This window comes from Etheostoma spectabile, chromosome 4, assembly GCF_008692095.1.
Source record: "Etheostoma spectabile isolate EspeVRDwgs_2016 chromosome 4, UIUC_Espe_1.0, whole genome shotgun sequence".
Taxonomy (NCBI): domain Eukaryota; kingdom Metazoa; phylum Chordata; class Actinopteri; order Perciformes; family Percidae; genus Etheostoma; species Etheostoma spectabile.
Window position 1 is genome coordinate 6,843,157 of NC_045736.1, and position 11,775 is coordinate 6,854,931.

An 11,775-nucleotide genomic window follows, 5' to 3' on the forward strand; every position below is an offset into this window, starting at 1 on the left:
GGTTGAAGTTGAGGATTCAGCTGGACTGGTTGAAATGTTGGGGGCAACAAGGTGTAAGGTTGCAGTTAAATGTCCGGAGGAATTAGCGAAGGTGCCTCCAGACTGCAAGAAAACAACATAAAGGTTAGAGCTCAGGTTAGGATCAGGGTTAGAGGCTGGTCTCCAAGCTGTGAAGAGGGCTGGCAGGGCTGGAGGAGGCGGCTGATTTACTGGTGTCGATGGTGAGATTGATGCCACTGTCGATGGCGTTGTTATTCTTGTTGGGGGATGAAGGCTGGCTGGAGTACTTCCTCCTCCGAGCAGAATCATCGTCCGTGTCGTCAATGAGGGGAATGTTGGGCGTGGAGTCTTCTATCCTAAACTCGGGGTGTGTCATGAAGTTGTGGATGGATGATCGGGGGTCCGGTTTCTCCAGGCCTTCATAGAGGGAGCTACGGAATGCATTCACAACACGGATCTGTTGTATAAAAAAAATAAAATAAAAAAGGGAGGACAGAGAAGAATAAGGATGAGAGATGATACCAAGGTCAAAATGGGAGGGTGGGAGGAACCCTCGGGATTAGAGAAAAGAGGAAAGTGGAGGAGAGAAGGGACAGAGGGGAAAGAGAGAACCTCTCAATTGAGGATAAAGAGGTGCAGGAGGAGAAGATGAAGGAGCAACAAGAGGAAAAGCAACTGCAGTCTGTGTTCTGCTTTCACAAGATGACTACAGTTCACGAGTCACTCAATTGTGGCGTGCACTAAGAAAAGCCGTGAGGAACACAATCATGAAAATGAAACAAAATCATACATTTCAAGAAAAACAAATACCAAAGCAACACAAACGCTCGTTGTAAGTATACGCTTTAGTCCAATGTGCTGTATACCTAGAAACAAGCCACGTTAATAAATGAAATGCTTACAGAAAAAAATTAAAGGAGAATATCACATGCAAGGTTGAAGAAATCTGGTGGACGAAGTCAGTAAGAAGGAAGGAGGTTAGATCTGAGAGATCCAAATCAGGTGGTTTAAAAAACTTCTGGAGGTACCAGAGCACTGTCTGGGACAATATCACAGACACATACTCTAAATGGGACACACAACACACACAAATATAGCACAGGGTGTGTAAAGCATGGTCCCAAACAGGGCAATGGAGAAGGGAAGTTGGTTCAACACTAGCATTGCTGTGTAAAAGTCACTCAGAACAACACACATAAAAAACAAACAAAAAAACCGTGGCATTTAGAGCAAACAGAGCCGGTTAAGATATTATGAACACAGGAAGTAAACAAGAGGTAAACACATACTACATGCAACAAGACAACAGGACAATGAAGAAGTAGACAACAGCACAAAGACTGCTAACACAAAACATATGGAAGTGAATGATGAAAATAAAAAGTTTACTCTGTCAGAGGTCTGACAGCTTTCAACTCCATGCACATCTAAGTAAACACTCAAGTATAGGCCCCAAACAACTATGTGAACCTCTAGTGAGGATAGTATTTGTATTTCAGTTCCTTCAATAGGCAAGTGTTGTATAAATTAAACCCTATGTGCTTGTACAATATCAACAGATGCAGATATTTAAGCTCTACACGCAATTTGATAGCTTAAAAGATTAAGATATTTGATAATTTTACACAGGACATTGGCTCATTTCAGCACACTGGGGTGTATACAAAAGGGGTATCTTGTCATCGTGGTTGTATTGGTAATGTTCCAGTTGACATCAGAAATAATCCTTTTGTATAAATACTATCTCAAGATTTCTGTTTGCTGAAGCCATAAAGCAACATAGAATTATTTTCCCAACGTCAGTGAAAAATGCTAATCCTCTAATCTTTACATTGTGAATGAAAATATAGTTTTTATGGACCACCAATGCAGGAATCTAAGTTTCAACATATATTTTCTAGGCCTTAATGAAAACCGAATAATTTTCAGACTCCGTTAAGTCTATAAAATGCCTGAAGATAGAGAAGAATGCTCATCACAGTTTCCGAAATCTAAAAGGTGATTTTCAACTATTCAAACGCACTCAATTTATATTGACATTGGAAACAGAGAAAAACAGTAAATCCTCACACCTCGCACCAGTGAATGTGGTGTGTTTTTGGTTGATAAATGACTTATTTTGAATCCATAGTCTACCCAGAATATGTTATGATTACAAAATATCCCAAAACAACATTAATATAGTTTTTATTAACAGCTTCAAAGATATTCGGTTTTCAAACATATGGGAATATACACTGTATATACTGTATAAACTGTAAAGATTGTAGCACTGTGGCAGAGTAGGGTATAGGGAGACAAAACAGATAAAACAAATAATAAGAGAAGCCTGTCTGGATGAGTGCATGTGACAGGATGTCTGACAAGTAACACTGATGGGGTGTCATAAAATGGTGGAGGGTTGAATTTACGTCGCTGGTGCTGCAGAGGATCTATGTCCGTAACTATAGCAACATGACAGTCAACTACACCGACAGTATGAAGCGACAAGACGGGATGAATTATTGGTGCAGTACTGCTTTATGGTGACTCTACATTCCTGTCCACATCTGATCGTATCTGTTTTATATCTGATTTTCATCAAGTAGATAAAGATTAGAGACATAGCGTGTGTAAAAGAGAGAGGAAGAAAGAGAAGACGAAGGTGGATAAAAGCATTAAAGCTCCATTGTGTAACTTTTTGAGTTGATTACAGTCAATGGGATGTAACGGCGGGTGATGGCTTTGTAGCATTAAAACGGCGCTATAGGAACTACAATTAGAGAGGAGAGGCTTACCCCCTTGATTCTGCCATGTTGCGCCTCCATCTTTAAAATATGTTAGCCAAAGTGGGACATACCTCCGTGTTTTGCGCTTTTACACTCAGTGGCAGCGTGACGAATGCCAGGGATGGGGAGAAGATAACTCAGTGACAGCCGGTAGATTTGAAAGACGGTCGGTTATGCCTATTCTCTAGGACATGCAATGGAGTTGCCAAAGAAGTTAAAAAGATAATTAAAACGATAACGCAACAGGCAAAGCAACAAGACCAAAGTTAATATTGGAGTGTTTTTTCCAAGATAAAAAGAGCTTTTCTGGATCAAGGATTTTAAAAGGCAGAGGTTGCTTGCTTTCTTCTCTAAAGGTAATTCTGCCTATTTGTGTAAATTCAAAGTTTTATAGTTGCTTGGCTAACTATAGCATGGCTGTACATAACGCTAGAAAAACGTCTTGGATACTTTTCCTCTTGTCATGATGAAAATGGATTGTATAACAACATACTACTATTGTTTCATTGGAAGGAACTAACACGGACGCTAATTTTGCAATCAGTTATCGTAGGAGTAAAACGCGCTGGGAATGGGAGGGGCTACAAAGTAATATTCAGTTGGTTGTCATATATAATTTTACCGCTAGATGGGAGGAATTCTTACACAATGTAGCTTTAAGCATATATAATCTATGATACTGAAAGTGCCCCCTTGTGGGTAGATTTTAGTTGCAACACTTGGGATCCCTATTTAAATTAACATTTTTAAAGTGGCTATTGTAGTTTCTTAAAGCCTGGCACACAAACTGTATCTTCCTTTATGGTTTCTTGTTATTGCAGATGACATGTCAGCTGGAGAATACATGAAATAACAGGTCAATTTGCTTCAGTTCAATTCAGTGTAATTAATTTCATTAGTAGCAAACTCACAGGTGAAATAAGACAACATTGCAACTTATACTTGAATGTTTACCCAGTCCCTTGGTGAGTTGATTGGAATTAGTTCACATTAATGTCCTTCAAGACATAAAAAATGGAAAAATTGAAGGATGAGATGGCGGATGAGCAGAGGGAGACAAACTCACAACCTGAAATGTCACGCCGTGGGTATCACCCTTAGTCCTGCGCTTCTAGCACTCTGAGGAAACAAACACACATTCACCGATGAGACGACAGTACACCCGAGCATGGAAGGAAATATCAAGATGAATTTGAAATCCAGTATGAACAGCAAAAAGACAGAAGAAAGAGAGGAAATGAAAAAAGCAGAAAGCAAGAAAGAAAAAAAGAAAAAAGACAAATCTTCAGAGATGCCAACCCCAAAATGGAGACTGTCACGGAAATTTGTTGTAAGAATAACAAGCCAGACAATGTACAAAGAAACATAACTTTTTGTCCATGACATGATGGCACCCCTGAAGCAAAAAAGGCAGAGAAGCAGACTGACAGAGTTCTGACTCACGGCCAGTAGTGGAAGGAGCAGTAGCAGCAGTAGTGCTTGTAGGAGAGGAAAGGGCATTGGACAAGGACACGTGACTAGGACTAGAAACATTGGTTACATCCTGGGTCTGGCTGGTGGTGGATGATTGGCGTCTCAGAGCCCCCGCCCCCTGAAAGGAGGTGCCACTCTTGAAGGTGTTCACTACGTCAATCTGTGGGAGGAGAGCAGGACAGGAGAGGACAAATGGCTGCTCAGAGTGACAGAGACCAAATGGCAACACAGGTTGACTGGCTGGGTGACTTTGATGGTAAAGGGAGTACAAAGTGTCTCAATCATGAAACGATGGTCAGGGTGTAGTATCCCCTCAAGGAAATGGTGAATTTCACTCAAAGGGTTAGTTTGCCCAAATGACAAAAAAACATCTCCCTTACCTCGTCTCAAGACGCCCCCCCCCCACACACACACACACAACCAAATCCAATAGAAGTGAATGAATTTTCAATTGTGTTTAAAAAAAGCTACAGCAAAGTGTCTTTACAGAAACAACGTCCCATTCCACTCTATAAATAATCCACCTCACTGTGAACAGATTCTAGTGGAACTACTTTGTACTGAGGAAGGTCCTTTGAAGACTACAGTATATTGGGTGGATTTTCCAGATTATGGCAATCCAGATGGGGCAATGTTTTCTAGAAAGAGCTTTATGCTGGTGAATATTTCAAATGTAATTATTCAATGTTGTCAGCACCACAGACCAAAATTCCATTCAACTCCTTTGTGTTTGGTTACCCAGTAACATAAATCCCAGAGACAAAGATCTCAAAAACCTAAACAAATCAAAACAAAACTATCTGCTGGTCCAGGTTATCATGTCATGGGATGGCATCACTCCGGGCCATTAGTGACACATCACTGAGATAAAATCAAATCCAACACATAAGCAAAACTGCCTTGAATATCACAGTGATAACGGTGTGTAGAGTCGGTCACAGTGAGAACAATTCAGTGACTATCTCCAGTTGGATTTAACCCCAGAGGTTTGACCGTCGATCTTCCACAGGTCCACACAGGTGATCCCCTCAGTCAAGCGGGAGAAAGCTGCATCTTCATGCACCTAAATATATCTTGAGATAAAATAACTTTAAGGCTGTTACTGACTAACATGAAGAACATATAACATAGTCTAGCACTTCTTCTTAGAGGTAGAGTTTGAGGTAAAGTCTGAGGGGTTGCTGAAAAACGGATTATATGACAAAGGTGAATAAAAGTAAAACAAAAAGCCAAGTCAGAAAACATCACAGGTGAAATGTATCATTGTTGGTGTTTACTGCTGCTTAACTGACTACAAAAAACCTTAAAATTGTATTGTTAAGAAAATTTACAAGTGACAAGAGTAAGCTTTTTTAAATCAAACATACATCTATTCTTTCTTTCAGGCAGAATCAATCCAGCAAAATCTTTCTGTGAAATTAAACAACAAATCACAACTTGGGATTGAACATGTGTTCTCACCTGAGTCTGAATGCGGTTGAGTCCTCTGAACCAGAGGATCTGTCCTCTCCTCAGCTCCCTCTCTGCATGGTCAATCTCCTCATTGTCTTCATTTGCGTCCTCCTCTGGTAGCTCATCTTTCCGAGTTAACTGGCCTGCCCTCCGCAGGAAACGCAACCTGCTATTGGGTATGGTAGCTATCACCTAACCCATAGAGAAGAGAAGACAGAGCAGTTGGTCAAAAGAAAGGGTGACAAGTATATACTACAGCAGAGATGCACAGAGGAAGAGTAAAACAAGGTAAACTAGAATAAAAAGCAAGAAAACAAGAACAGTGAGAAGACAGAAACAGGTGAGTTGGCATGTTACCTGTCCCCAGACAAGCTCTCCCAGCCCGAGAAAAACACACCACATCCACTTTTCCAGGTTCAGAGGTTGACAGCTGAATGGCTTCCCTCCAAATTGCACAATCACAATCTACACAAAGCCAAGCATAAGCCATGATAATATATAAAGAAATGAGAAAATGACTTTCAATTTAAAAAATTCAATTGTTCAGTTTGAACTGCCATATCTAACTTATAATAACATCCAATGAAAAAAAACCCCGCATCTGCTTAAACTAGCATCTGCTTACCTGCATAGCAAAGGTGCCAAAAACTATACTGCAGAAGATGGGGTTCCTGAAGATTCCATCAAAGACGTTCCTCTCTCCATGGATTTTGCGGGCATTTATCTCGTTGAAGAGCTGCATCATGACGAAGGTGTTGAAGATAATGGTGTAGTGCTCAGATGGAGGAGAATTGAGAGGAGCATTACGGCCACTGTCAATGTCAAAGATCTTCTCACCTACAAAGGGGGAAACAATTGGTATAATTTTATTATTTTTGGATCCATTTTAAGTCACAACATTGAAGTGCAGAACCCGTGGTGTACCACAGAGAAAAAATATAGTGCGTACCAACAAAGAGAAGTGTGAAGATGATGATGAGCTGAAAGACTCCATGTCCCAGGATATTCTTTGTCATGGTGCTGGAGATGAGAGGCTTGTTGCGACCGTATGGTTTCCTCATTAGCAAAGACTCTGTGGGAGGCTCTGTCGCCAGGGCAAGAGATGCAAACGTATCCATAATGAGGTTTACCCACAACATCTGCACAGCCTTCAGGGGAGAGTCCTGCGAAAACACAAAGGAAATTGCAATTAAGAACCAATAACTTTCATATAACCTGGGGTGAAAGTAACTAATAATCAGTACTCTGGCTACTGTGACTGATTCAGTTTTCAAAACACATGTACAGTATTTCTTTACATATATTGTTTTGCTTATTTCACTAGATATTTGATGAAGTATTGCACTCAATAGCTTTTGAATTACAGAATACACTACAGTCATTATGATATAACCCAATCACATGCCCACACATGTCTCTGACCTGTGTGATGCAGGCGCCAGTGAAAGCCACTATGACAGCCACAACATTGACAGTAAGCTGGAACTGAAGAAACTTGGAGATGCTGTCGTAGACGTTCCGGCCCCACATTACTGCTTTAACAATGCTGCTGAAGTTATCATCAGTCAGAATGATATCTGATGCCTCCTTGGCCACATCTGTACCCGCAATACCCTGGAGGAGTGCAGAAAAGGTACAGTCAATAAGAAACTAACTAATTTTGCATCATACTGCACTATGCCTCAACAAACACATAAAACTGAAAGAAATCAGTCTAAATCAACTCTAAAGCCAGTGAAGAAAAAAATTGGACACTGGACATAAGGCAGCTATTTTAATGGACAAAAGTGATGCAGACTAATTAGGGGGCTAGTTTGTGTATTGGTAGTTTGATGACAGGAGGCTCCATATTTATAAGAGAAGCAGGACACCCTCCATGACATTGTCATGTTTTTCAGAATTACGGGACAAATGACAGGGCACAGCACCTCTAAAACAAAGCTTGATTGTGGTGAGTAAGTGGCTCTACGAATGTTTCAGAGCGTGTTCAATTCAATTAACCATGTAAAAATGTTTTAGCAGAGTAAAATATCAAACTGAGGTGATGTCCTCCCAAAAGAGAAGATGAATACACAGACAAACATAAGTGGAAGAAACTAGAGACCATCTTGTGATGAGATCACACAAGCTGCACCGCCAAATCGGGCCAAGGGTGTAAAGTGGGGGGGTCAGCAGGGGCGTAGCACAAAATTCTGGACCCTGTACAAATGCATCCTCACGGGGCCCCTCTCTGCATCTACGGCTATTCATTCTAGTACAAGCGTCTTCAACGTTTTTTATAAGCCAAGGACCCCTTAACTAAAAGAGAGATGGAGCAGGGACCCCCTACTACATATATTGTATTAAATTAAGTTGCATATTAGACTGATCCTACAATAACAAGTAGAGAGACCTAAAGTATCAAAGAGAGCTATATTTGCTAATAATATGTTGGGTTCATGTTAAGGCTTTCATTTTTTTTTAAACTTTGAAAACTTTTAGAAAAAACTTTCAAAAATTAACAATAATTTGGCGGCCCCCCTGTATTGACTCTGAGGACCCCCAAGGGATCTCGGACCCCCTGTTGAAGATCCCTGTTCTAGTATCTTTGTGGACCCCCATCTCACATGAAGAAATGGAAAAATATTATGTAAAGCAGAGAAACTAGGTGAGCTCACAAATCCACTAGGGGGAGCTCCTAATATACACAGCCAGAGGCAGAGCGCCTCAGAAGAAACCCTTAATACTGCAGAGGTGAAAAAGACATCTGCAGATGTTCACTGAGATCAATCTCCATAGAAACCAAAAAAGGTAAAAAAAAAAAAGACATTAAGAAAATAGGGTTTTCTCACCATGGCGAATCCAACATCAGCTTTCTTAAGTGCAGGTCCATCATTGGTACCATCTCCTGTCACAGCCACAACCTGCCTCTGGTCTGCTATAGTACTGTCAATGATGCCTGAAAGACAACAAATCCTCTATGTGATCTTGTGTACGTACAATTATCTTGACCCAATAATTTGATTTGTTTACTGCCTTTTCAAAACTCTCACAAGATGTTATTAATTTTGATCAGCAGTAATGAATATGATATCAATCAGTTCACCTTTGACGAGTGTGTGTTTATCGGTTGGGGAAGATCTGGCCAGAACTCGGAGTTTAGGCCAAACCTTGTCCATTCGCTCCTGCTCCACCTAGGCACGGACAGACAGAAATGAAAGGACAGGTGGTTGTGAGTTAGGTTTAGAGAGGTATTTTTCTTTCTCTTGAGCTCAGCTTCTCTCATTCTCTGGCTCACTGACAGTAGTTACTGTACCTCCCCTTTCTCGTTGCGGATCCTCCGGTTGAACTCTTTGCCATCGATGCAGAGGAAGTCCTCTCCGGGGTGGATGATACCACACTTAATGGCTATGGCCCTGGCTGTGTTTATGTTGTCTCCTGTCACCATGCGCACTGTGATGCCTGCACGCTGGCACTTCAATATAGCATCGGGCACCTAAAGAGTGATACATAAACACATTTCATAGCATAACATTTTTTGTTATACTGTTTATTGATGTCCAGTCGGGAAATTAAAATTTAGACTCAGTTTTTGTTAGAAATCACTACAAACAGGCCACAAATTCACACACACATGCTCACGACCTATTCATGCACAAATGGAGAGATGTCAGAGTGAGTGGGCTGCCAGTGCCAGTTCCCTGAGCAGTACAGTGCCTTGCTGAAAAGCACATGGCAGTGCTCAGGAGGTGAACTGGCATCTCTCCAGCTACCAAGCCACACTGTGTACTTTGGTCCATACTGGACAGTGACCCTCCAGTTGCCAACCCAACTCCCTACGGACAGAGTTACTGCCACATCTTTGTAGTTGTGTTTCTGGCCCCCGGATGAATGTCGGTCCAATTTCCAACTCGTTAACTTTTAATTTATCAAAACCGTATTCTGCTACCTTTGTCCCTTTTTGTACTAATAAAATATGTAGGCATTTTATCTGAGCTCTTTTCCCTCAAGACATTAGTCTGGTAGAATAACTGTTACTGTATGGAGATTAATTTGTGTTATACAGCTAGCAAAAACAGAGTATTAATTCAGAATCACATCTTCTTCCTGACAATGGTCAATGTGGGCGACCACTGCACTCCAAACCCACACACAAACAAACACATACAGATGCAGCATCTCACATCCATTTTCACATATTGCAAGCATGGGATCTGATTGACACACACACACACACACACACACACACGCACACACACACACACATACACAAACAAACACACACACACATTTGCAAAGTGGAACATAAACATAATATGAGAGACCAAATGAATCCACCACCGCAATGTGTAAATATATTGGTATTAAACTGTCAAATCAAGCTGCTCGAGCGTGGAAACCACAAAGGATTTAACTGATTTAATTGAAGCGGATATAAAGTAAATCTATACAATGGAGGTGGGAATGTCTTTAATGAGCTGGAGGTTAAACAAACAGTAACATATAATTTCATCCTACTTGTAATTCCACATCTTATAATTACAATGTATGGCTCATCAAATATAGCTTAAAAACAAGACTAACTCTTGCGTAACACCAAAAACTACTGTAGCAACAGTAGCATGAGTGGAGACAAATTGATAATCAGTAAGCTGACTCAGTAATGTCTGTTACACAGTAATATGTCCTAAAGTTTGCTTACATTAGCATCATGGATTTAGTTTTGTTGTAGTTTAAAGATGACTCATTTGATTCAAAACAAAGTTTTAATTTATTGATTTTATTTGTGACCATTTCCAGCATCTGTTGCAAGTTATCCCCAGAATAAAAATATTTGTGTCATCTGCAAAAACAATGAATTTTAGTATAATTGATACTTTGCAAATGTCATTTAGGTAAAGGATGTACAGTTTTTGGCCTAAAATTGACTTGTGTGGAGACTACTTTTTTCAATACAGTTTTTTATCCAGTTATATGCCACACATCTGACACCATATATTTCCATTTTCTATTAACAGGATTTCATGATCAACAGTATCAAAAGCTTTTTTAGATCAATGATTGTATTTTCAATACAATTTGTTAATCTTTCTACTAACTCAATATGTGACATAGACGTTGACCAACAGCATCTGAATCCATTAGTAAATTGTGACAAGCCTTGTGACAAATAGTTTTTCAAGTATTTTTGAGAATTTAGAATACAAGGCTATCAGTCTATAGTTATTGAAAAGATGTGAGTCACCAGATTTAAACAAGGGAATGACTTTAGCTACATGATAGAATATATATGTATATGTTAGTGGGTCTACAATACATTCTATTACTTTTTTCACTAGAGGCATAACTTGTCATCACAATCTTTAGAAGTTGTATGCTTACTTTTACTTACAATCTCTATAATTTCTTTGCTTTCTACAGTTTTTTTCCACATGATCCATTGCAGAGTATTTCATCCCTGTGTAATTTATGTATTTGACCAGTTTAGGGCCTAAATTAACAAAATAATTGTTGAACCTATCAACCACCTTATTCATATTTCTCCACGTCTTGTCATTATCCTTGAAGTTTTTTGGATAGTTAAATTTATTAAGTCCTTTGGTAATAATGGTGTTTATTGTATTATTGTATGGTATTATTTTAGTCAGAGTGTGCATAAGGCCATTTGCTATTTTAACCACACTCTCGACCTTATGCTGACATATGGCATCGGAATTGAAGATTTAATAGTATTTCTGCAGAATCCTTTATCATCAGACCATTCTCTAATAACTTTTGAATTCATACTACCCGACTTTACGGAATTAAATAAAAGCTTCTACACGTCTACCTGACAGTGCTATAGCTAAATTCAACAAAGATGTTCCAACAGCATTTAATTCAATGCTGTTCCTTAATATAACAGAGGACTACTATGTTAACTTTAGTCCCTCCCAAATTGATAATTTTGTGGACATTGCTATGACCTTGCTACGGACTGTTGCTCCTTTCAAAAAGAAGATAATGAAGCAAAGGAAACTTCAGAATGACCTTGGTATAACTCGCAAACTTGCAAATTAAAACAAACCTTGCAAAGACTTGAAAGTAAATGGCGTTCCACCAA

General features: G+C 39.7%; 1 protein-coding gene and 1 long non-coding RNA gene across 16 annotated transcripts in view; one reads left to right on the forward strand and one right to left on the reverse strand.

The window, feature by feature from the left end:
• LOC116687443 (uncharacterized) overlaps positions 1-11,775 on the forward strand; it is a 19,946-nt gene that overhangs the window by 3,780 nt on the left and 4,391 nt on the right. Inside the window, exon 2 of the long non-coding RNA XR_004331544.1 lies at positions 1,930-1,934. This is a non-coding gene — a long non-coding RNA (uncharacterized LOC116687443). The remainder of the gene's footprint in view (positions 1-1,929; positions 1,935-11,775) is intronic.
• The window catches only part of atp2b2 (ATPase plasma membrane Ca2+ transporting 2), a 119,362-nt gene continuing 107,593 nt past the window's right edge, over positions 7-11,775 (reverse strand). For 7 of the 15 annotated variants that reach the window (XM_032512774.1, XM_032512783.1, XM_032512779.1 and 4 more), the window contains 9 exons: positions 8,989-9,168; positions 8,779-8,866; positions 8,525-8,631; positions 7,116-7,307; positions 6,643-6,856; positions 6,319-6,530; positions 6,051-6,158; positions 5,703-5,885; positions 149-457 (listed from right to left, as the gene is read on the reverse strand). In XM_032512774.1, the coding sequence (XP_032368665.1) occupies positions 149-457; positions 5,703-5,885; positions 6,051-6,158; positions 6,319-6,530; positions 6,643-6,856; positions 7,116-7,307; positions 8,525-8,631; positions 8,779-8,866; positions 8,989-9,168 (1,593 nt within the window). Of the gene's footprint in view, positions 458-3,834; positions 3,888-4,211; positions 4,402-5,702; positions 5,886-6,050; positions 6,159-6,318; positions 6,531-6,642; positions 6,857-7,115; positions 7,308-8,524; positions 8,632-8,778; positions 8,867-8,988; positions 9,169-11,775 lie in introns of all 15 variants that reach the window. The other 8 variants (XM_032512780.1, XM_032512787.1, XM_032512785.1 and 5 more) reach the window with 7 other exon arrangements.